Source organism: Muntiacus reevesi, chromosome 8 (assembly GCF_963930625.1).
Source record: "Muntiacus reevesi chromosome 8, mMunRee1.1, whole genome shotgun sequence".
Classification (NCBI taxonomy): Eukaryota; Metazoa; Chordata; class Mammalia; order Artiodactyla; family Cervidae; genus Muntiacus; species Muntiacus reevesi.
In genome coordinates, this window is record NC_089256.1 from 91,169,061 (window position 1) to 91,196,263 (window position 27,203).

Here is a 27,203-nt window from a genome sequence, read left to right on the forward strand (position 1 = left end):
CTCCTGGCAAGAGGGTTTATAGGTCAGGGAGTAAAGTGAAAAAAAAAAAAAAAGAATAATGTTGGTAAATATTTTCTAACTTTTCTTCTTGTTTATATAAAGTATAAAATTTCTCATTAATTTTATAAACTTTTCTAAATTTTAATTTTCTAAACATCTTTCTGCATATCTACTTTAGTAACCTTTTATTTGGTTATCTTAAATTACCCAAGTCATATGAAACAATAATAACTTAAGTCCTTTCCAGTTGTTTTATTTTTAAATTTTACTTTCTTATCTAATTGAGATGGATAGGATCTACCCAGAAAATGAAATATACAAAAGGTAATTATATTCATAAGTTATATTTAATTTTGATATTATCATGAAGTTAATTTTGGATTATAATAATTTATTTAGCCATATAAATCTTCTATTACTATTACATGAATATTGTTTAAAGGTTAAAAAGTGAATGTGAATTTTTCTTTCTCTTTGAGAGAGACAAGCATATGATTTTTCTCATTACTATTAACAAAGATACTGAACAATTCTTTTATTCCTAATATTAATATAAGCAATTCTTAGTCATGATATATTGTTCTTCTACTCTGCTAATATATTCTCTTTGCTTATATGTTTTTAAATTTTTTCATTGCCATGCATAAGTAAAATCAATCTGTAGGTTCTCCTTTTCCACTATTCTAGTTTAGATGTAACTATCTCATAAAATGAATATGGAAATGTTTCCTTTTTGTGTCCTAGAATTGCACTTTTAAAGGTTTGATACATTTTCTCCTTTAGATCATCCCAGGAACACTGCTTTTTTCTGATCAGTCAGAATTCTCTTTAAATTTCTGGTATGGTATTATATATTGAAAATATATTTTAGATTCAGTTTATTTTGCTGTTGAAGTTTCCCCAGTGGCTTAGCGGTAAAGAATTCACCTACAATGCAGGAGGCACAGAAGACATTGTTTTAATTCCTGGTTCGAGAATATTCCTCTGGAGGAGGGCACAGCAACCCGCTCCAGTATTATTGTCTGGAGAATCCCCATAGACAGAGGAGACTGGTGGGCTGCAGTCCATGCAGTCGCAAAGAGTAAGATATGACTGAGCGACTAAGCACAGAACATTCATTAATTTTTATCTGGTGTATTTTTCTTCTCAATTAGGATACACAGAAGCCCAGCAATCCCACTGCTGGGCATATACCCCACGGAAGCCAGAACTGAAAGAGTCACATGTACCCCAATGTTCATTGCGGCACTGTTTACAATAGCTGGGACATGGAAGCAACCTAGATGTCCATCGGCTGATGAATGGATAAGAAAGTTGTGGTTACATACACACAATGCAGTATTACTCAGCTATAAAAAGGAACACATTCGAGTCATTTCTGATGAGGTAGATAAACCAGGAGCCTATTATATAGAGTGAAGTAAGTGAGAAAGAGGAAGATAAACACTGTATATTAATGCCTATATATGGAATTTACAAAGATGGTACCAACAATCCTACAGGCAGGGCAGCAAAGGAGACAAGACGTGAAGAGCAGACTTTTGGACTCAGTGGGAGAAGGCCAGGGTGGGATGATTTGAGAGAATAGCACTGAAACAGGCACATTACCATCTGTAGACCAGATGACCAATGCCAGTTCGATGCATGAAGCAGGGCGCCCAAAGCCAGTGCCTGGGACAACCCAGAAGGGTAGGGTGGGGAAGGAGATGGGAGTGGAGGGAGACGGGTGGGACACATGTATACCTGTGGCTGATTCATGCTGATGTATGGGAAAAGCCATCACAATATTGTAAAGTAGTTATCCTCCAACTGAAAACAAAAAACACTCAACCCTTGAACTAGCTAAGTAAGCAAACAAACCAAAAAGAGGCGGGGTGGGGGGGAATTTTTGCAGCCATGGCAAGGATAAATTTGAGGTGTCCACTCCCAGGTCAATCGCAGATTGAGTCTGTGGTAGAACTGAAGTGTTGCTATCCAGTGGCATCCTTTGGGACTTGCAGTAAGCATGTTTTTGTTTCCTTTTCCCTATATTTTGGTGTTTCAACATCTGAGGTCTTTCTGACAATGGAAGGACTACCCCTCTCAGGGTCACCTAATGGATAGAGATAAGCCACCAACTTGCCTGTGAGCACGTTTTTCATAGGCAAACCAACCCATTCAGAACCCATTCCCTTGAAGTCGCTTTATCTTAATCACCCCAGGGCTTAATCATCTAATCACCTAATCACCCCAGGGCCAAGTACCAGCTAGAGACAGCCTCTATAGCCAACAGTGTCCTGAAATTACTCAGGTTAGCTGATCCTAAGCTTGCTTACCCTGCCTTGCCTATATTCTTTCCCTTGGAAACTGCAGTAAAGCTCTGGTCCGCATTTCCCCCTGCTCTCTCTGCATCCTGATGGACTCTGGGGCTTGCACGTGCGGTACCCCCATGGTGCAGAATGCCTCTCGCGGCGCCTGTCAGAAGCTCTTCTAATGATCCCTTTGCCATATAAGGAGAATAATAAAATCTATGTTTTAAAGTCAGATTATAGATTCAAAACCTACCTTGTAAAAGAAAATTGCTTTCCGTTACCTGGACTATGGGACAAATAGCTCCTGCCACAGAAGGTGGCCTGATAACCTAAGACATGTGCTACTTACTGTGTCACTTACAATGTCAGGGAAATCTCAAGTAGGAATCTCAGGATTTGTGCTTTATGAACACTTTTGTCCCCGAACTTTCCTCTACTTTTCCCCTCAACCCATTCATAATTTAGAAAGAGTCATTGCATATTTCATTTAGCAGTTTGAGGTGTATGTATTTAAAAGTTTTCTTCAGACATCTTGGCTACTGCCCTAGTGAAGACAAAACTTGGGGGAGCATGAGAAGAGGAGTAACATCTTTCATTTTAAAAAAGATCAATCTGTTTGACATCTTGAAAATTGATTCTAAGGATTCAAAATGAAAAAGGAGAGACAAATTATAATTTCACTGGACTATTTCCAGCAAAAATTGATAGTCATTTAGATCAGGGTGTTAGCAATAGAAGTAAGAATAAAAAAAGGTTGGATACAGGATATATTTTGGCTAAGAGGATTTAATAATGATATCTGCGAAAGAAAAAAAAAAAGAGACAAATAATAGTGAGTTTTTGTTTATTTGTTTTGGTTTTACTTTACTTTTGTTTGTTTTTGCCCTGAATAACTAGAAATAAGGAGTTGGTATCTGCAGACATGAGAAAGATGAAGATCAACAGTTATTTGACAGAAGATCAGAAATTTAAGTTTGAGGTATTTATTTAAATCCAGCTGGGATTGTAAAGTATGTATATAGATGTATATGTATACCTAATCTGGAGTTAAGAAGGTTCAGACCAGAGATGTGAATTGGGGTTTTAATTTACAGATTATTGAAAGTCATGAGACTACCTGATATCACCAGAGAAGAGAGTACGGGTTTAAAAACAAACAAACAAACAAAACCCAAATGCAGAAGCACTCCAGTAAGAGATCAAGAAAAAAGACAGATGAGAAAATGTAATAGAGAGCAAGAAATAGAGTCTGGAGGTATATACAAGAAAGTGATCATAATGATTGACTGAAGAGCTAAATCTGCATAAGGAAGGAAAAAAACGTGCAGAATGAGGAAATTTAAAATGCTGATATAATTCAAGTACATGGTAATTAGGAGTATTAGTAAGAGTGACCTAGAATGAGAGCAGGTTACAGTCAGATAGTAGTCTTTTTGATACTGAGATTATAGGGTGCAGTTTCGGTTAGTAACAAAGTCTAAGGCATGATCATAAGAGCAAATGGTTTATGCAGAGTAAAGGCCAACATTATCAGGGGGAAGGAAAGTCAAACAATTTACAGTCCACACTGTTAGTTTTATCATCTATATAGATTTTGAAATCCCCAATTGTAATAGTGGAGATAGCGACAATAACTTTAAAGGTGAAATCTTTGAGACATTAGAATCAGTGATGCAGAGGTTGGGAGGTGACTACATAATGGGAAGGTAACTGATGATAGAGTCTACTATCATGATGCTGGAGGCTGTAGGGAGAAAGAATAGTCTGGTAGCATCAATGAACAAGGAAGATACTTATGGTTTGATCAATGTGGTAGAGAAAATAGAAGTCTGGTCCTCAATTAAGTACTACATCTCAAATAACAGTTAATGGAAGGCACAGATAAAATCTTAGGGATATCTGTTCATGATGATCCAACAGTTCCAAAGAGCTCAGTGGAAGGATAATAGGAATTGAGAAGGGGTTGTGGAAAGGGGAGAATCAGGGACAAGGAATATATTACAGAGATTAGGGGGTGACAAATGAAAGTGATTGAGAGTGAGGACTGATGTAGAGAGGGGTAAAGATCAATTAATGACAGCCAGTTATCACTTCTCCAGTTAACTTCCCAACCCAGGAATTGAAACAGGGTCTCCTGCATTGCAGGCAGGTTCTTTACCAACTGAGCTATCAGCAAAGCCTAAGAAGTCATCAGGACACCTATAATTATTCATCCTATTGTACTTGGTAAAAACCAAATGTGGGGATTTGGATGGATTTTTGTAATAGGAAACTTAAGCTGAGAATAGAGAATTCTTTTGTTGTTGTTGTTGCTTTGTTAGTTATTGATCCCTTCCTCTGCTATAACTTTAGGCTGGAAATCTAAGGAGACACATACAACTGGCATCAATTTGTTGCATCATTATTATTTATATAGGTTTAAAAAAGTACTTTGTGTCATATGTTATGTCCATATTTAAACATATCTTTCTATTCCAAATTAAGACTATGTCCCCACCTGGTAATTGACATACATTGTTTTGATTTATGGGTAGGTGGTTTGAAGGAGGTAAAAGAGTGGGACATACAGATACAAGTAAAAAAGTCCTCTTCAACTGAGTACACAAATATTACACAAGTATCCCAATGGTGCTCCATTTGGAACCATAAGTATGATTCGTTTATACTTCTGTCTCATGTAATACATAACCACAAATATTCCTATGTATTTTCCACAAGTAATTTAAACCATTTATGCCTATAGAATTTGTGACCTAACTACTAGTTGTTTACTCAATTCTCTCTCATGGTTTTATGTGAAAGAAAAAAAAAATCTTGTTTAGGACATTGTGCCCAAGTTAAAAAAAATATTACTCCTTAAGCAACCTTTCAGCTGTGTGTGTCCCCATGAAATACAGTTCTGTAAAATGAAACATAAAATGAGATGTGTACCAGGTAGGATTTGCAGAAATGCTATTGTTTTTCTTGATAAAAACAGAAATGAAACTTTCTGATTCTCCCATTCCCCTAACCTGCCCCTCTTCTGCCTGATAATAGCTGAGGAGGAATGGAAAGAAGCCTTGATTTCTGATGGTTGGGAGGAGATGCCATACTAGCCCTGAGCTGCCTCCCTCAGTATTTCTCCAAAATTATCAAACATTACATAATATATGGTCATTACTGTTTATTCACCAGTCTATGCTATAGACTGAATGTGTCCCCCAAGTTTCCTATGTGGAAACCCTACTTTCTCTGTGATGGTATTAGGAAGTGAAGTGAAGACTGTGAGAAGCAATCAGGATTAGGTGAGTTCATGAGCATGGAGCCCTCGTGACTGAAATGAGTGCCCTTATAAGAGTCATAGAAAAGCCTGCCCCCTCTGTGTTCTTTGTCACGGAAGTCACAGTTGGCAATGCAGAAGACGGCTCTCACCAGAATCTGACCATGTTGACACTCTGAACCTCCAAAACTTCAAGCAATAAATTTCTATCATTTTATAAGCCACGAACTCTATAGTTATTGTTGCAGCAGCCCAAATTGACTAAGACAGTCCAATAACATAGCTGTTTTATTTGTCAGCCTACTAACCCCATATAGACAAGAGGACTTTCAGAGATCAAAATTTTCAAGTGGGTTTTGTGATTTCCTCTATGTCCTGGGCTTCACTCATTGCTGCTACATGTAGAGTTACTGCCTCCCACTTAAATGCCCCTCATTTGTCACAAGAAGAGAGTTGTTTTTTTTCCTAAAATGCCTATGAGATCATTGGCAATGATTCTGGTATCTGAGCACAGGAAGAAGTTTGCATTAAGAAGTGAACTTTGCAGTGATAAACAAATGATGTTGCATTGAGGCAAACACTTTGAAAAAAGAATTGGCAAGAAAATATGAGTGCCTATAAGGCAGCATTTCAAGACTCCAAATTCATGCCAACTGAAGCTCTAGCATTCACAAACCGGATGTATTCCTTTAAACTTTCTTCTCAATAGTAATACTATTAGACAAAAAACTAGGGCTATAAATTAGTTACAAGAAATGAGTAAGACCAGCAAGAAAAAATATAGGATATAAATATTGAAGTACACAGATGAGTAAACAACATTTAGAATAAGGGATAGAGAAGAATCTGCTGAGTTAAAAAGACAAACAAAATCAATGGTTATAAGAACTTTAGAAAGGTCAGAGATAATCAAATATCAATGCAAACACAACCTTTTATCATTAATTTGTTTTCTACTCTGAGGTTTATATATTTTTATGAACCACTGTTCAGATATTTTACTATAAATTTTCACTTAACCAACTCAAATACTGATTTTCTATTCTATATCCAATTTTAAACCCACGATAAACAAGTGCTCCATGGAATCCATCCTCAATGTGGTTATGGGTCACCCTAACTCCAGCATTCTGGAGTCTGGTGACATACATGATTCCATCATCTCTTAATACATCATATTGACAGGTGATGACATAGGTCAGGGGCAAATTACGCAATCTGTTGTCATCAGCCAACAAGGGAGCCGCCCTCACATCTAGAAACCCTGGATACTTTTTAGCCAGCTTAGAATTACCATAAGTTGGACTGTTATAAAAATGCCCTTTCTTAAACTTCTCAGGGAGCAAAGAACTCCAATTAACAAATCTGAACAGATGACTTGATTCCACCGGTACATGTTGATTGAAGAACATGGCTTTTTCAAGTGATCTGTCCGTGGTAAAGTATCCACTCCACAATTTGACCACGAATGATTTGGTCAGACCAAGAAAATTTGAGTTTTCCCGATATGATGGTAAATCCAGATCAAGAGACTGAAGGGCAGGATAAATTAAAGACTGGGTCTTGAGCTTGATCTTGACATCTGGGTCATCTATGAGCTGAAAATAATTTACAGTTGATCAAATAGTAATTTCATTTAAAAATATATTTTTAATTTAAAAACAATAACTGGTATGAGTTAAATTCAGAATCTCAAAAAGATAATCAGAAACAAGAAATATATCTCAAAGAACATTCCAGTTTCAATTATATCTAAGACTAGGTGTATTACTTAAATACTATGAACATAAGCAGTGATAGAACCCAGGTCTCCTGCATTGCAGGTGGTACCGTCTGAGCCAACAGGAAAGCCCCCTACTTTTCTTATGGATGGGGGAAAAGACCATCTAATCTGTGATTAAAAAGCAAAGTATCTACTCTTACAGCCAAGAATGGCAATCAGAGGAAATTGATATATTTTAAATAAAGATTTTATATACATGTTATTATATTAATAGAGAGTCCCTTGAACTGTAAGAAGATCCAATCAGTCCATCCTACAGGAAATCAGTCCTGAATATTCATTGGAAGGACTGATGCTGAAGCTGAAACTCCAATACTTTGGCCACCTGATGCGAAGAAGTGACTCATTGGAAAAGACCCTGATGCTAAGAGGAGAGGAAGGTGGGAGGAGAAGAGGATGACAGAGGATGAGATGGTTGGATGGCATCACCAACTCGATGTACATGAATCTGAGTAAGCTCTGGGAGTTGGTGATGGACAGGGAAGCCTGGCGTGCTGCAGTCCATGGAGTCACAATAAGTCAGACACGACTGAGCGACTGAACTGAACTGATATCAACAGGCAGTAACATTTAAGGAGATCATGTCATTAGGAATTCTAATTCAATGCTGACATTAAGCAAATAAATCCTGGGTAAAAGTCTAATTGATTTTAATGTTTAAGTGTTTCAAATATTCAGGTTAGTGCATTAAGAAAACTGTATCTATAAATTAATATGCATATATTTGGGGTGTACTAAAATTTTTCCATCAATAGGATGCATAACCCCAAGTATTTGGGAACCAGTAATACTAAGCATGGGGCTTCCCTGATGGCTTAGATGGTAAAGAACCTGCCTGCAGCGCAGGAGACCCAGGTTTGATCCCTGGGGCGGGAAGATCCCCTTTAGGAGGGCATGGCAATCCATTCCAGCATTCTTGCCTGGAGAATCCCATTGACAGAGGAGCCTGGCAGGCTGTAGTCTATAAGGCTGCACAGAATCAGACACAACTGAAGCGATTCAGCAAAGACACACACAATAGTAAGCATTACATTTTAGGAGACATTCCTATGTACATTTATTTGGTTGCCACATTGAAATGGCCCAGGATGTCTCAGAGATTAGCTTCTCTAAGAGTGGTCCCTAGATGACTAGTACTCAAATCACAAGGGATTTGTTAGAAATGAAAATTCTTACAACCTAGCCCAGACTCACTAAATTAAGTTGGGAGGAACCAGCAATGTGTGTTTTGTCATCTTTCGGGTGATTCTGATGCAAGGAAAAATTTGCGCTCCACTGGTGTAGGTCATAAACAGTAATTATTGAAGCCATATGCACTCTGGTGATGCTCAGAGTAAAGTATAATGGCTAGATGAAGTTCCTGAAAGTTTCTGAAAACTTGATATGGAGTTGAAGAGAGGACAGGACCCTGACATTCTTTCCTTTGATATAAATATGACATTTTACACACACACACACACACACATACACACACACACACACACACACGCAGGCCTGCAAAAGCAAATGGCAACAATTTTTATTTCATTTCATTTAGATCACAAGAATTAGAACTAGTTAGTAGAATAAAATATTTAAACGTTCATTACTAGATTATTTTATGCAAAAATAATTTCTGAATTTAAATAACCAGTTCAGTGTTTTATTTCAGGTAAAATTACCACATTCCATTTATCTTGGTACCTAGAATGAAGAATGCTGTTCAGATCAGTACGGGAGTGGTAATTATTAAATGGCTTCCCAGGTGGTGCAGTGGTAAAGAATCTGTCTGCCAATGCAGTAGACACAAGAGAATGTGGGTTCCATCCCTGGGCAGAAATAGCCTTTGGAGTAGGAAATGGCAACCTGCTCCAGTATTCTTGCCTGGAAAATCTCATGGAGAGAGCCCAGTGGGCTACAGTCCATGGGATCGCAGAGTTAGAGTGACTGAGCGACTGAACACACAATTATGAAATAGATAGCTCACAGGTGACTGACTTAGTGAGTTAAGAAGACATACAAAAATACAAAAATACATTATATTTAACCAATTAATTAAAATTTTACAGATAGCCAAAATTTTTGACCTGTAGATTTAAAAAAACAACAAACCTATATTTTATTTTAAATTTTCAATGGAGTATAGTTGATTTACAATATTGTTTTAGTTTCTCTATACAGCAAAGTGGATCAGTTTATATATATATATCTCCACTCTTTTTTAGACTCTTTTCCCATATATGCCATTGCAGAGTATTAAGTAGAGTTCCCTGTGTATATAGTAGGTCCTCATTCATTATCTATCTCATATGTAGTATTCTATACCAATTCAAATCTCCCAATTTATTCCTCCCCTTTCTTCCCCCTGGTAACCATAAATTTGTTTTCTACATCTGTGAGTCCATTTCTGTTTTAAAAAATTATACTTAATAGTTTTATAGTTCAATATAACACATATATGTAACAGCATAAGGCAGAAATGTGAAATGTAATAAATATGTTTAAGGGTCAATGAATTCACCATACCCTTCACACCCTTCTTCCTCTCCAATAACCATCAACCTTCATTTTATTACATTCAATTTTGTGTACTTCTTTAAAATTACACTGATTATACATATCAATGCAGTTAAACTGGTTAGGGCTTCCCAGCAGAGGGATAAAGAATTCGCCTGCAATGCAAGAGATGCAAGAGACACAGATTTGATCCCTGGGTCAGAACGATCCTCTGAAATAGGAAATGGCAGCCCCCTCCAGTGTTCTTGCCTGTAGAATTCCATGCACTGAGTAGCCTGGTGGGCTACAGTCCTTGAAGTCGCAGAGTCAGATGTGACTGAGTACACACACATCTATTCCTAGGTAAGCAGTAATTGTTAGTGTGACTTTTAAAAAATTATTTTTGTACATGAGATATGATTTTACTTCCTTAATTTCTCAATGTATTGAAACTCATTTTTATAAAATATATTTTCCTTTGCATTATTAACAGCTTGGTCATGGTATGTATATAATATGTATTCTTCTAATATTTTATTCATGATAATAATATCTTAGTTTTCTGAGTGTAACTGACCCATTGTTTTCCTTCCTGAAATTGTTCTTGTCAGATTGATCATAAAGATAAAATTCTTTGAAAATAACTGGAGTGTATACTCTTTTCCTATTCTTAGGCATATATGTTGTCTATCTGGAATAAAATGGTTATAAAATGGCTCAGATTTTTATTTCCTGTTGTGTCTGTTTTGCAAGTTATATTTTCTTGGAATTTGTCCATTTAATTTAAATATTATAATAGTTTAATTCCAAAGTTCTTCAAAAAAAATTCTTTCAAGGATACAATATACATGCTTAACTCTTCAAAGAATAATTCTTTTCCACATCGAAGGGTCTGCAGTGTTGTCCTGCTCTCAATTTTGACGTTCACTAGTTGTAATTAACTTTTATTTTTCCTCATTATCTTCGAAGAGATTTAAAAATTGTGTTAGTCCTTTTAAACAGGACTTTTTTGCTTTTTGTTCACATCTTCCATAAGCTCATTTTGATTATCCTAATTTCTGTTCTTGACATTATTACTACCTTCCTTCTATTTTCTAATTTGATTTTTTGGGTCCAATGTTCATCCTTCTTTCTTTGCTGATATATGCTTTTGAGGAAATACATTGTCACCCTGCTTATTTAACTTATATGCAGAGTACATCATGAGAAATGCTGGGCTGGAGGAAGCACAGGCTGGAATCAAGATTGCTGGGAGAAATATCAATAACCTCAGATATGAAGACGACATCACCCTTATGGCAGAAAGTGAAGAAGAACTGAAGAGCCTCTTGATGAAGGTGAAAGAAGAGAGTGAGAAAGTTGGCTTAAAGCTCAACATTCAGAAAACTAAGATCATGGCATCCAGTCCCATCACTTAAATAGATGGGGAAAGAGTGGATACAGTGACTGACTTTATTTTTCTGGGCTCCAAGATCACTGCTGGGAAGATCCAGAGGAATCGGGTGGAGAGGGAGGTGGGATGGGAGACTGGGATGGGGAATTCGTGTAACTCTATGGCTGATTCATATCAATGTATGACAAAACCCACTGAAAAATAAAAATTAAAAAAGAAAAAAAAAAAAAAAACCTATGAAGTGAAGTGAAAAAAAAAAAAAAAAAAAAAGATCACTGCAGATGGGGATTGCAGCCATGAAATTAAAAGACACTTATTCCTTGGAAGAAAAGTTATGAACAACCTAGACAGTATATTAAAAAGCAGAGACATTACTTTACCAATAAAGGTTTGTCTAGTCAAAGTTATGGCTTTTCCAGTAGTCATGTATGGATGTGAGAGTTGGACTATAAAGAAAGCTGAGAACAGAAGAATTGATGCTTTTGAACTATGGTGTTGGAGAAGACTTTTGAGAGTCCCTTGAACTGCAGGGAGATCAAACTAGTTCATCCTAAAGGAAATCAGCCCTGAATGTTCATTGGAAGGACTGATGCTGAAGCTGAAACTCCAATACTTTGGCCACCTGATGCGAAGAATTGACTCATTGGAAAAGACCCTGGTGCTGGGAAAGATTGAAGGTAGGAGGAGAAGGGGACGACAGAGGATGAGATGGTTGAATGGCATCACCGACTTGGTGGACATGAGTTTGACTAAGCTCCGGGAGCTGGTGATGGACAGGGAAGCCAGGCATACTGCAGTCCATGGGGTCGCAAAGTGTTGGACACGACTAAGTGACTGAACTAAACTGATTAATATTATAATAATATAACTGCACTGATATTTCAATGTTTGAAATAAATGTATTTAAATGTAGGATATTTTAAAAAATCAAATAAATCTGAGCAATATACCTGTTGAGTCACGGCTGCAGCTAAATTCCCTCCAGCACTCTCTCCAGAGATACCAATTCGTTCAGGATCTACACTGTACTTGTCAAGGACATCTTGGCTTAAGAACCACTTTAGTGCATTATAGACATCTTCAAATTGGCTTGGAAAGTGATGTTCAGGTGCTAGTCGGTAGCTATGGGCAGAATAACAATGTTCTTTAAGTCAGTTATTGTTAATCAAAAAATGTCGTGGATGTGCATGCTCTAACCTAAAAATCAAAAGTAATATTTTTCTTTAGCAACCTCATATTTTAGGTCATTATGAATTCAAAGACAAAGTTAATCTTTATGATTGTACTTGACATGAAGGTTTTTACAAATGCCATTTTTACATAAGTAAGATCTTGAATGACAAACTTGGACTAGATTAAAAAGAAAGAAAAAGAAAAAAAACCTGGTGATAACTTCCTGAAACTAAACTTCTCCCAAAATGTTATTTTCTTTGTAGTCATTTCACTTTATTAGCAACCAATAAATAATGAACAAATCATAGGAATTATTCTATCCCAACTTAATCTAATGATCAAGTTGGCATGCAAGGGTCACTATTTTTTTCATAGTTTCTTCATTTTTCTATTCATTCCCATCAGGTTTCTTTTCTACTGTTGATCATTAACCTAGAATGCTTTTTGAAACTAGATTTTGTCTGAATTCCCACATGTTACTTGGTGACTAACTGCTTTTAATGCAGGATTAGTCCATGAAATATATACTGATTTCTTTAAATATATCTTATTGGTTAATCCTCAAAAAAAAAAAAACAGCCTATAATATACAAAATATTATGACTCTCAGTTTACACATGAGAAAAGAGATCTAACATGATATTTAACTGGCAGCCATCCAGTTGACTCTAGCACTAGGTTTTGAACCTCATTTTCTGATTCTGAAACTCTGCTAATTAAGAGTAGGCTAAAAGTCCATTGGAGGTCCTTTGTCCATGAGATACAATAGTTAGATTTCATTATAAAAATTTCTTGACTTGCTCTTTTTGATCCCTACTTGGCCTAACTATAAAAGTCTTTTCTATCTGACTCTTTTCTGGTCATGCTCAAACTCACTTTTTCTATTCCCATCTTCTCAACTTCATTTGAACACTCCTGACATAACCAAGGAATGACCGAGACTGCTGTGAGCATCTGACTGGATAAGGCATCTGGCCAAAAACCACACGATCCCACAGTGTTCTTACTTGGTTGAAATGACAACAGCATCTAGTATAACGGCTGTCCGTCTTGATAGAAAGTCAATATCAAAGAACGCTGAAACAAATGAAAATAAAATCAGAGACTGACAGATGAAGGGTGTTCCCTTCAGCAGAAAGCTGACTACTCTACCTTGTTCCTCAATGAAATGCTCTGGGAAAAATATTTCTAAAATTTCAACATAGCTACAGAACATAAATCCCTCTATTCAGTGGTCCTTTCACATATGCCTCATTTTCACACTAAATATATTAAACAAACTTCATTCTCTTCAAGATTAATCTCTGTTACCTTCATTTAGCAGCTGTTATGTGTTGAAAAAATTGACACAGAAATATTAACTCCCTGATATTTGGGAAGTCACTGTCTACTGAAAACATGTATAGGGAGGGATAGCCGTATAGGCAGACAGGAATACTGCGAAATAGTGGTTGCTTTAATGGAAGAGCGTAATAAGTGCTCTCTGGAAATAGTATTAGATGCCATCAAAACTGCCAGAGGAAGATAAAGAGTAAAAGGAAGTAGGGAGAACTGAGACCTGATTTATACATTCCTATTTTCTAAAAGACAGACAAAAATATGTGCTTTCTGGGGGTTGTTTGTTTGGAATTTTTTTGTTGTTTTTGTATACAGGATTGGGATGGGTCACATGTGTTTGCTACTAGGGCTTAGGTAAATCCTCCCTTTTGCATGTAAGAAAATTTTAAGAACATAGAATTGAATTTGTCAGAAATAGGAAGAGAAAGAAATCATAAAATGCTAAAGGGCAATATCAAGATACAAAGTTGTTGCAAATGTTCCATCAAGTGAAAGGAGGAGTACGAATTGTCTTGTGACAATTTTCAAACTTGGGTGCTGACTATTCTTAAAATTTCAAATATACATTAAGTTTTAAACTTTTATTTAACACTTGCTACAAAAAGTTGTTGTCAATACTTCTCTTTACTGAGTCCAATTCTCTTCTACTTCCTCTAAGTCAGACAAATCTCATCTCATTCCCCCCCCTCCACATTTCCTCAACATCTTCATGTTCGACTTATAAGCACATTCACAGCCCTTCCATAGATAAATATGAAATAAATGTGATAAAAATATATTTATACATACATAAAAGTTTTTATAAGTAAAATTATATATAATAAATTTATTTATTATATATAAAAATGCATCAAATAAATTGAAATGTACATGTGTCCTATATAAAATAAAAATAAAATACCTTTTTTCAACTCTGTGCTTCTTTTCGATCTAACACCTTCCTTCTCATTTCCTTCATAACAAAGATTACTGAAAAACTGGCAACATCATCTCCATTTCCTCATTTCTCATCTACTAATCAACTCACTTCATTTTGGTTTTCACCACAAGGTTCCATCATTTCTGCAATTAACAAGTTTAATGCTGTATTTCTAAGTTCATAAAATTCTTTTCCCTTTTACCCGTTATCTGCTATAGCTTTTGATATTGATTATTCCTTTTCAGAAAGAGATTTAATATAATTCCTTTAGACTATTAATAGCATAGGTCCAAAGAATTAAACTTCAGACAACTGAAGTGTTCTGTTACCTGTGATAATGTTTAACATATGTCAAAGTCAACACCTTAATAAAATGTATGCTAGGTGATAAACTAAAATTTTCAACGATAGGCTCATACCAGCACTTCCCATACACCAACCACCACCATGGACATAAAATAAGCCTCTTCTTAGTGTCTCTGACTTCCGTTTTGGTAAATATATACGGACAGGAACATTGCTGAAAGTTGTCTCCATCACAGTGACATTTTCATCAGATGTGGGTGGGACTTCTTGAATACTCATGAAGAACCCTGTAACGTCCATGGAATTACTGATTCCCAACAGTTCAGCAAAGTGACCCTAAAATAAGAGTGAAGGGGAAAAACACATCAAGGTTACAGATATCAACTGCCAATGCTGTTAATGACCCTAGAAGGATGCACATGTGTTCCTAAAGGTCCTGCGTCACACTGTCACAGGTGAGTCTGAATAGGTTCAGAATCTTTACCACAATAGTTGGCCTCAGATTTAAAAAAAAAAAAAGATAAAGAATTACTGAAGTATTACAATTTGACAGATTTTATACTTTCTACTTTGAGTAAAAAGATAAACAAGGTAAGTTCTCTAAATAAGTTCAAAAGTCAAGTGAGAGAAATGGATACATAGTCATAGAACAACATAACCAATGTCTCATAGACATATAGAGAGAACTCTGGCAGAGGTCAATAAACTAGATGCCTGATCATAAGACCTGGGGAGGAATTTTCAGATATTGGCGAACTCTGATAAGAATATTGAAAGAGGAAGAAAAATGTGGCCAGACAAAAAGGAAATCTCACAGGAGGCTAAAGGAACAGACAAGGGACACTCCTATTACAGAGAAATGCAGGTGATTTACTAAACCATGAAGTAGTAAAGCTAGTAAAGCTATTCCAACAAAGTATGATTGACAAAGGATATAGTTTAGAGGGAGTTTTCAGAAAAAAAGAATGTTTAAGACATGTGCTGGAATTACCTACCAGGACCAGACTGGGCAAAGTGGAGGAGGTTCCTTTCTTAGGAACAGCTGGCTGCCTTGTCCTCTTATGTAGTTGGCCCTGAATGTGACTTTGGTTCAAGAACCTAGATGTCTGCTTTGGGGAACCTGTTCATCTCAAAGTGCAGTTCCTGACTAATCGGGATGACACCATGTTGCCCCATCTTCCCCACCTGAGCTTGGGACTAGAGAATGGATGGCTGGGCAGCTCTTGTATTCTCATGAAGACCACACAGTGTCCACTTCACACTTGGGAAGGAAGCTCATGCAACTACTTGCTGTTTGAAGCTATGGATCATGCACCCTGGCACTGGGGGCTTCTGTTCTTGAGAGTTCTTTGAATGAAATCATGGCTTCTGACCTTCTGCTATCCTTCTGCAGAGAGGTCAGCCTGGCCCAGAGCCTGAGCACGTGGATGGTCTAGGCAAGAGGGCTCTTGAGGCTGCTGGGACCACCTCATTGGACCAGCTGCCTATCCTAAGGAACCATCCGTTGTAAGTTTGGATAACCATGGTATCCAGCTGTGAGGACTGGAGAAGAGTTGAAGTTGGTTCATCATGGCCTCTGGACCCTCCTCAGAGAGAAGTGCTGGTGAAGCATTTCACAACTCCAGAGTGTCTGACAGAGAAGGCAATGGCACCCCACTCCAGTACTCTTGCCTGGAAAATCCATGGACAGAGGAGCCCAGTGGGCTGCAGTCCATGGGGTCGCGAAGAGCCAAACCTGGCTGAGCGACTTCACTTCTCACCTTCACACACTGGAGAAGGAAATGGCAGCCCACTCCAGTGTTCTTGCCTGGAGGATCCCAGGGACGGGGGAGCCTGGTGGGCTGCCGTCTATGGGGTCACACAGAGTCGGACACGACTGAAGCGACTTAGCAGCAGCAGCAGCAGCGTGTCTGAATGAGACCCCAGATTCTCCAGAAAAATGTTTCCACTTGCCTTTGGAAAATATTTTGTTCTTGCCCTAGTTTAGTAGCAACTGCCAGCATCTCAAACCAGCCACTGAAACTCATCTGTGGTGTCTGTCCTCCTCCTCCTACAACTGCCCTAGACCTCAGACCCGCGTAGTCAGAGCAGCCTGCCTCTCATCCCTGCTGTCTGCTGTCACATTCTCCAGGTCTTCTCTAGTAAGTATTTAAAGGGAAACCTCCCTGCTGCCTCCTGGAGATGGGCCCATAAAGGGACAAGGGGAAGATTACCATCACAGATCTGTAGTGAAGGAGCCTTGCTGTCCCAGCCCACAAACTGCATAAAATGGAGTGTTGGTTGCTGTGTACAATAAATGCCAAAAATTCGGTTGTGGTTTCATTAGGAAAAAAAAAAAAAAAGACGTGCTGAAGTTAGATAACTGACCTGCTTAAAGATAATAATGCCCTTGTTACCAATGTTAAGTGACATGTTAATGCATGAAATATAGTAGCAAAGTAGTTATTGAATGTAACACCTGTAACAGTCCCCAGTAAGGGAGAGGTTTGTGAGGTGAGTAGTTAGGACTCTGTGCTTTCACTGCAGTTTGCACAGGTGTGATGCTGGGAAAGACTGAAGGCTGGAAGAGAAGGGGACAACAGAGGATGAGGTTGGATGGCATCACCGACTCAGTGGACATTTGTTTGGGTAAACTCCAGGAGTTGGTGATGGACAGGGAGGCCTGGCATGCTGCGGTCCATGAAGTCACAAAGAGTTGGATACAACTAAGCGACTGAACTGAGCTGAACTGATACTGGGTTGGGGAACTATAAGGTTAGTGCAAAAGTAATTGTAGTTTTACACTATTGAACTTTGCCACTTGATACTGGAATATATTAAATAAATGTTGTTACATTATACACAATTTTAATGCACATTTCTCTCTTTATGCTTTTTTTTTTGCTAATGATTTATTATGTGTTGTTTATTTTATATTTATTTTAGACTATAGATATGATGCTAGACAAAAGCAAATTCAAGCAATTTTTTTTTAATTTGAGTTCAAAATCGGTTATAAGCAGTGGAGACAACTCACATGAACAATGTATTTGGCTCAGTAAATGCTAACAAGCATACAGTGGAGTGGTGGTTCAAGAAATTTTGCAAAGGAGATGAGAGTCTTGAAAATGAGGAGCAGAGTGACTGGTTATTAGAAGGTGACAACAACAATCGAGAGCAATAATCAAAGCTGACTGTCTTAGAAATACACAGGCAATCGCTGAAGAACTCAACGCCAATCATTCTATGTTCATTTGGCATTGGGAGCAAATTGCAAAGCTGGAATCTTGATAATTGGGTGTCTCATGAACTGACCAAAATTTTTAAAAATCGTGGTTTTGAAGTATCATCTTCTTTTATTCTACACAACAACAATCAACCATTTCTTGACTGGATTGTGATGTGCAATGAAAAGTGGATTTTATGTGACAACCAGCAATGACCACCTCAGTAGTTGGACTGAGAAGTTCCAAAACACTCCCCCAAGCCCAGCTCGCACCAAAAGATGGTCATGGTCACTGGTGACCTGCTGCCCATCTGGTCCTCTACAGCTTTCTAAATCCTGGTGAAACCATTACATCTGAGAAGTATGCTCAGCAAATTGATGAGATGCACCAAAAACTGCAACTCTGGCAGCCAGTACTGGTCAGCAGAAAGAGCACATTTCCCTTCCACAACAATGCCTGACTGCACGTCACACAAGCAACGCTTCAAAACTTGAACAAATCAGGCTATAGAGTTTTGCTTCAACTGGTATTTTCACCTGACCTCTCACCAACTTACTACCACTTCTTCAAGCATCTTGACACCCTTTTGCAGAGAAAACACTTCCACAACCAGCAGGATGCAGAAAAATGCTTTCCAATTGTTCGTTGAATCATGAAACAGATTCTGATGCTATAGGGATAAAGAAACTTATTCCTTGTTGGCAAAATGTGTTGACTGTAATGGTTCTTTTTTTTTTTTTTTGTAATGGTTTTTATTTTGATTAATGAAGATGTGTTTGAGCCTAGTTATAATGATTCAAAATTCACACTACAAATTACAATTACTTTTGTACCAAAAGTATTCCATAAGCTGTGTGGCAGTGTCAAAAATAAAGGGGGAAAAAAAAAGCACAGTGCTAGAGATATAATTAATGCAAGATGCTTGTGATATAATTTTCAATCTTTACAGACTATTGCTAAAAATAGACATTCACATAAATAAACTCTAATAAAAGACAGATCAAAAAAGGAACTTGAATGGCTGCTCAGGTAGAAAGAGAAGACAGACCAGTTCTGAAAAATAAGAAAGTTTCTGATGGATGCACTGTTTGATTTCAGCCTGTTGAATGTGAAAAATTATAGTTGCTTAAGATTTTTAGATTTATTAAGACAGGCAAAACAATTTGATCAAAGGCCTAGAGAAAAGAAATTTCAAAGGTGTTCATGAAAACCATTTTATCTGGAAGCTAACTTGCTTCCAGAAAAAATGGTTTATACCCATATCTAACTTGCTTGGTCTGTATGGTTGAAATTACAGTGGGAAACTCTGTTGACACTGAAGTATCGGGAGCTACTTTCAGAACACAGTGTCTATGTTTCTTTTGTAAACATATCATCAAACAGCTTAATGTGCTCTAACTAGCCAACAACAAAATAAATGATATCCATATATGATATATACATATATATCATTAAGTCAAATGATCAAAGAAATGCTAGATCTCCTCAATTTCCAGTGAGGTTATGTCCTGGTAAATTCATTGTAAACTGAAAATGTTGTAAGTCAAAAATGCATTTTAATATATGTAACCTACCAAACAGGCTTCCCAGGTGGTTCAGTGGTAAAGAATCTGCCTGCAAATGCAGGAGACAGGGGTTCAATCCCTGGATCAGGAGTATCCCCTGGAGGAGGAAATGGCAATCCACTCCAGTATTCTTGCCTGGGAAATCCCACAGAAAGAAGAACCTGGCGGGTTACAGTCCATGAGGTCACAAAAAAGAGCCAGACAAGACTGAGCAACTACACACACACAACCTACCAAACATCTGCTTAGCCTACAGGGGGGCATAATCATCTAATGCAAAACTTATTCTGCAAGAAAATACCGAAATGCTGTAATTTACTGAATACTGTACTGAAAGTGAAGAACACACTCGTTGTAGGAGTAGAGAGTGGTGTAAGTATGTAGGTTGTTTACACACGTGTCAAGGGGTTAACTGGGAGCTGCGGCTCCCTACTGCTGTCCAGCCTCATGACAAGGAGTCGCCCACATATCTCGTGCCTGGGAAAAGATCAAAATCAAAACGCGAAGTACAGTTTCTATGGAATATGTATAACTTTTGCCCCATCATAAAGTCAAAAAAACCATAAGTCAAACCATCATTAATCAGGAACTGTCTGTACTTAAAACAGTAATTTAATTTTAAACAGTGGGCATTGTGAAACATAACCTGAGAGTTAAGCTGACCACACTCTATTATAATTTTCTAATTAATGTATTGAAAGGTCATTTCCAGTTATTATTTTATATCATCTAGTTTGATGTCTCTGATTAATCTGATCCAAAATAAATAGTATTATGATTTGTACATACGTTGTACTCAGGAGTTTTAACTAGATACTCCTGAAGTTAAGAGGTTAGTTATAGTCAAAAGAAATGGTAAAAGTTGGCATGTAATTAATAAATAGATTGATGATATAGAGGTAGGTAGACAGATAAAAAGATACTGACAGCTTTTAATATATATTCACTTATATATAATGTGCTGCTTCTGCTTAGTCAGTTAGTCATGTCTGACTCTTTGCGACCTTGATGGACTATAGCCCACCAGGCTCCTCTGTTCGTGGAGATTTTCCAGGCAAGAATACTGGAGTGGGTTGCCATACCCTCCTCCAGGGTATCTTCCCAACCCAGGGATCGAAGCTGGGTCTCCTGCATTGCAGGCAGATTCTTTACCACTGAGCTACCAGGGAAGTCACATAATGTGCTACCCATATTTATACTGAGTTAGGCATTTATACCCATATCTAATCCATGTGCAAAAATGTATCCAATTGCATCTCAATATTCATATCTCTATTTATGTCAATGAAAACTCAACTAACCATCAGCTAAGAAGAAAAAGGCTTTTTATTCAAGCCAAATTGAGGATGATAACCCAGGAGACAGAATCTCAGACAGGTCTGAGAACTGTTCTGCTGACTAGAAGTCAAAGACACAGTCATATACATTTTTGAGTAAAGGATCATGCATCAAAATGATATACTGATATTTTACATAAAGCTTACCAAGGATACATAGTCCAAGTAAGCATATATGGAGGGTGCAGTAAGTTATCACGACCCCTTACAGAATTAGGAGAAAATGTTATCCTTTTAAGAAGTTATGCTGGTGGCTCAGTGGTAAAGAATCCTCCTGCTAATGCAGGAGACAGGGGCTTCAGGGAAGATCCCACATGCTGTAGAGCAACTAAACCCATGGGCCACAACTACTGAGCCTGTTCTCTAGAGTCCAGGAGCCAAAACTACTGAAGCCCAAGCACCCCACAGCCTGGTTGCACAATAAGAGGCCATGGCAGTGGGAAGCCCACAAACCACAACTAGAGAGTAGCTCCCACTCAACGCAACTAGAGAGAAGCCCACGCAGCAATGAAGACCCAGTACAGCCAAAAATAAATAAAATTATATCAAAAAAGAAGTTGCATTGCTAATATCAGAAGAAAGGAGATAGAGATAAATAACTATACTTACAGTTGTTTTTAATCTTTGCCAGGTATTATGCTTTCCATTTGTGTACCAATTCAATTCTTACGAAAACCTGGTCAACAGTAACATATTCCCAGATTTTTCAATTGGGTATGTTGAGGTGGGAGAGGTTAAGAGACATATTTATGACCAGTCATACAATAAGTGGGACTCAAGCCCCGGTCTGATCCCTGGAGCCAGGTGTCACGCCTGACCGATAATATACTGTCCCGTAGTGGCCATCATTATGAAATGCCCATTGAAGAGGCAGCGTGGCAGTCGATACAGTGTTCAAGGATCCCTTAGTATTCACAGAACTGTCATGGGTGTGAGACTGGGCAGAGAGACTGGGCGGGAACCCAACTCTGAGGGCGCCGTGGGCCCTGCCCAGGGTCCAGAAGAATGGTGGTGGTTCCCACGGCCTCCTGCATGCCCCAGCCCACTCACGCTACACTCGGTTCAAGTAGCACACGAATATCCCTCCTTACTGGTGTCCAGCCACTGTCCTAAAGAGACGCCAGAAGACAGACTCACAAAAAGCACCGCCTTAATGCTACAACTGCAGCCAGAGGAGCAGAACTTCATGCAGGTGAAAGTGAACTGCAAATGCCGAGTCAGTGCCTGACAAGCTTAGAAGATCAACTGTTCTATAGCTATAAGGATATTCCAGGTCTTCTCCACATTCTGGCCACCCCTTCTATACACAAACAGCTCCACACACACTGACCTTGCCCCCAACACCGTGCTGTCCCTACCTGCTCCTCCATGCTATACACAATGGGGAGAGACTCTTACTTCCAGTGGACCATTTTCCATCCCCTTTACTTTTCAGTGTCAAAAGTGGAAACAATTTTTAATTATTTTAAGTGTTAACATAGAAAGGTGATAGTCAGGTCACAAGCATTTATTTACTTAATTTTAACAAATTTAAAATTCCTGTGACCTATGACATAAAGTGCCCACATTTTTCCCCCCAAAATAATTTATGTTAATTTAGCTGGCCCTCTGGCTTTCAATCAAAGTTAAGTACATAAAATACAAGGCCTCTTTCAAAACATAAATCACTAGACTCAAGTATTTTATCTGCAAAGAATGAGATTATTAATTTCAAGTAAATATTTTTAAATGATAGGAGAATGGTATATGTTATACAAGTTAAAGACAAGTATTTATATGAAAATAGGAAATCAATCTTGAATATTCATTAGAATGACTGATGCTGAAAGCTGAAGCTCCAATACTTTGGCCACTTGATTTGAAGAGCTGACTCACTGGAAAAGACCCTGATGCTGGGAAAGACTGAAGGCAAAGTGAGAAGGGGGCAGCAAAGGATGAGACGGTTACATAGCATCACCGACTTTAATGGACATGAATTTGAGCAAACTCTGGGAGGCAGTGGAGGACAGAGGAGCCTGGCGTGCTACAGCCCATGAGGTTGCAAAGAGTCGGACGTGACTTAAGAGACTGAATGACAAAGTAGTTGTCATTTGTTGTACAAGAAAGTACAAAGTGTAAAAACATTATACGTGACTTTGTATTTTCACAACTTTTTAGAGTTTACTAGGAATTGTAACATTAATAAATACATAGCAAAAGACTAAGTCACCTCTGTGCTACAAATATTGCCCAGTGTCCCTGGAGTCTGAATTGAATAACAAGGGTTTTAGTTTCTATGACTCTATTTGGTGAAGTGTGAAGCAACTAAAGCAGTAGCTTAAGGACATACCTTCTCAGATTATCTTTTTTCTTTATACTGACTCTATACTCTGGGAGAAATTTTTTTTTTCACGTTGATTTTTATTTTTTCTTTTTCTTTTTTTTTTCATTTATTTATATTAGTTGGAGGCTAATTACATCAGAGCAATTATTTATGTAAATTTGAAATATCAAATGATAGAGAGGGGAAATTCTCACTAATGCAGGAATTTATATCCCTCAGTGTAAGGACAAAATGTTTTATGCATCTTAATCAATCATACAAGGATCTACCACCTAAACATATATATAAAACTGAATTTCTGTTGAGAAAACAGTGCCTATGCCATTGTCTGCACCTAAAGTTCTGCATATTAAGTGTGGTTACTCAGCACTTTGGAAACTCAGAGGAGTATTGGGTTTCAAAACGTTCATCCTTTGGAGTCCGACCAGTGATATCTTTGAGAAGGCATAGCAGCTAAAATAAGTAGAAAGTGCTGGAAGAGTCAGTGACAAATGGAGAAAAAAAAAGAATAGAAGGTAATAAAACTAACAAATTTTTTAAATAGCCTTAAACCTAGCAAGTTTCAAAGTGTCCCAAAGCAAATAAGCAAAATATACAATCTGGAGAAGGAAATGGCAACCCACTCCAGTACCCTTGCCTGGAAAATTCCATGCACGGAGGAGCCTGGTAGGCTACAGTCCATGGGATCGTGAAGAGTCGGACACGACTGAGCGACTTCACTTCACTTACAATCTGGTGTAAGGGTGGAAAATGCTTTCACAAATGTCTATAATCCCAAACTGGGTACAGGTCTGAAAATGTTATTTGATTGCCATGTTATTTCTTATCAAGACCAAATGCAACCTCAGAGTCATTTTAGAGTCTCATGTTACCTTTCAGAGTAATGCTGAGCAATCTATCAGAGTTGGCATTTTAGTAAAATATATTTGCAATTCCTATTTCAGGAGATAATGCTGCATCACCAACTACTTGATAGTTGATTGTATTCAATGATTTTCACTTATCTTCATCATTGGATTATTAAAAATTAGAATTACCATTCTTTAACTTATGCTTAAGCTGATTGGTAAAGAACAAAGTAGTGTCAGGTGGCATTAAATTCAAGCAAAAGTTTTGTTTTTTTCTTTTTGGGATGAGGAAAATCATCGGAAAAAACCTGGTTACTTCTTTAACAGGAAGTGAAGTGAGTGATGGGCTTTTTAGAGATTTTCATAAGATACTATATTATATGACAATATGATGTACTTAGCAAATTAAATATTTTCCTTAAAGAAAAGAAAAGAGTGGAAGTTTTATGGTAAATCTACATTTTTTTCCCATCTGTATGAAACCACACAATTCAAGGGGAAAAAAAGATAAATAATTTAAAAGATAATAGCTACTTCTGGGCAATTTTTTAGTATAGCAATTTGTCCCAGTAATCAAGCCTCATTATGTTTCAGTCTTTGATCATGGTGAGTCTCTTTCATTATTGGAGTAAGTATCCATTGTCTTTTATTAGAAATTTATAAATTCACACATACATAGTGATAGGTGCTCTTAAGCAAAAATACTTTAAGAAAAAAAGTCTTGACCCTTCCACCATTCTCCAGTACATTCTTCTAAGTTTGTCAAAGAAAAGCCATCTCATTCAAATAGAAATAATCAAAAGGTATATGCATAACATTCATGAAAAAACAAAAACTCATGCAAGGTACTATGTGCTATAAGAAAAATAATAATAGCCTCTGACATATGAAGAAAACAAGTTTAAAAATAATTGGTACAAGGTAGATGAAATAAATTACACAATGCTTCAGAATAAATTATATAAGAATAAAGATCACAAAGCAGAAGTACAAATCTTTAAGGAAGGTATAGGAAGATATTGGAGATAATCTCTAATTGAAAAGAAGAAGTGATTGAAAAAAGTTACTGGTAGAAATCAGAAAAGGAATAAGAAAAAAATACAAAATAATTTCAGAAATAAACACTGAGTTATAAGAAACTCAAGCAAAGTGTTATATATGATAGAAACGAGAAAAACAAAAGAAAATTGCAAAAGATTAAGTGCTATAGAGAAAATGACATTTTTCCAAAGACAAACAAGGACTAAATGTGTACATAAATGTATATATACACACACACACATAATTAATCCAAATAATAAAAGAAATCAAAACAATCAATCAAAATCAACCAAGAATAACTTTTAAAAAATGACTTGAAGCTATATTCCACCAAAACTTACCCAAACCCAATAACATGTACTATAAAATTACTAAAAATGGTCAAATCACTAACAAGAAAATAAAAAATAAGACAAGCATTGCACTTATTCAGAACTACATTAAGCTCCAGAAGTATTGAAACAACTGAAAAAATATATGCAAGAAATGTTGAGCCAAGGGTTTAATACCCAGACTGTCTATGAATTGTTTTTGTTTTGTTTTTGCTGCAGGGAGGCAATTCACTACAAAGTTAAAAGAGCGAACTATATGGCTTTATTTCCAAGTAATTAGCCTCATTATAAAAGAACCACAAGTCTTTGAGGACGACCTATGAACAGGAGGTAGCCAGCCAGCCATGCAGGATCCTATCACTCAGCAACTAAACCCTTCAACTGGAAGCCATGTTCCTTGTTTCCCCCGGGAAACCAGCTGACTTGTTCACAGGTATTTCAGTAAGAAAGGATTTGCACATTTGAATACAAGGTTACCGTATTGAATTCTGTAACTAATCACAGTGTTGCTCAATCCTACCATTTCTAAGTTCAAAACGCTTCATTCTGGCAGCACTCACGCCATGAAACTCACAATAAGACTTTTTGTCTTTCTTAGCCAGTCTATTTTGTCTTCTAGTATTTAAAATTGAAACTCCTTGACTTCTCCCTCCATATTCATTCTGCATTAAGCAATAGATAAAATATTTGAAAGGTTTTAAAACCAGCAAGCAAACTTTGAGTAAACTTTGCAAAATAGCAGAAATTATTTAAAAAATAATAAAAATCATTATTTTCTCCTGACTAAACTTCTAAACATTCAGAGTCAATAAAAGTTTATACTTACCAAATGTGTAATAGTTTTCAAGCACATTGTTACCCACATTAATTTCCACGGCTCCTCAATATTATCCGGGAGAGGTGTGTAAACGTAATATGCCCCAAGGGCCCCCACAATCAGAAGCAAAATCATCTTTCTTCCCATGATGTTTTCCAACTGCACGTTCTACTTGGCAGCAAAGCAAATACACTTCTGAAATATTTTAAAGCTGAAATTTCACAACAGTTTTTGGATTTATCAAGAAGTGTTCTCTAACTTCTTAGACACAAATTCCATTGGTCTAATTGTCATTCTGCAAGCTTCTGGGAAATAATTAACTCAGAAAAAGTACAAAGAACTCTGTGAAACCCGTACTCATATTATCTGCAGGTTCCGTCAAGTACAACAGCCTTATAATGTTGCTAGGCAGTCAGTAAACAAACATTTTTTGCTCAATTACTCATTGCAGAGTACTTTAACAATTAGAGAAAAGGCCACAGGAAGTACAAGAAACCCAGTGTATGCTTCAAATAACAAATCTCAGCATGGGGGAGAAAAAATATGTTTAAACTATTAAGAACTTTTACAAAGTATGATAGACATGGTCACTTGTATCCTATAATTACTTTTACTGTCTTGCTACAAATAAAATTATTAGTGAAAATGCTAAGCAGGTTAAAGTTATACAATTTTTTCCAATGCAACATAAAAAACTTATATTCAAACAACTTCAGTATAGGGCACAATTCAGATTTTTTTAAAAAGGAAAGGAAACGAAAAATATTTCAGCACTTTAAATCTTCATACAAGTTTTG

At 37.1% G+C, this 27,203-nt stretch overlaps 1 protein-coding gene across 1 annotated transcript; it reads right to left on the minus strand.

Annotated features, from left to right (window-relative positions):
• Positions 1-384: 384 nt before the first annotated feature.
• Positions 385-26,710, minus strand: LOC136173613 (arylacetamide deacetylase-like). Its single transcript, XM_065943306.1, has 5 exons — positions 26,416-26,710; positions 15,051-15,273; positions 13,382-13,451; positions 12,152-12,323; positions 385-7,148 (listed from the first exon to the last, which is right to left on the minus strand). The coding sequence occupies exons 1-5, from the start codon at positions 26,551-26,553 to the stop codon at positions 6,552-6,554; spliced, it is 1,200 nt and encodes a 399-aa protein (XP_065799378.1). The 5' UTR covers positions 26,554-26,710; the 3' UTR covers positions 385-6,551.
• Positions 26,711-27,203: the final 493 nt, after the last annotated feature.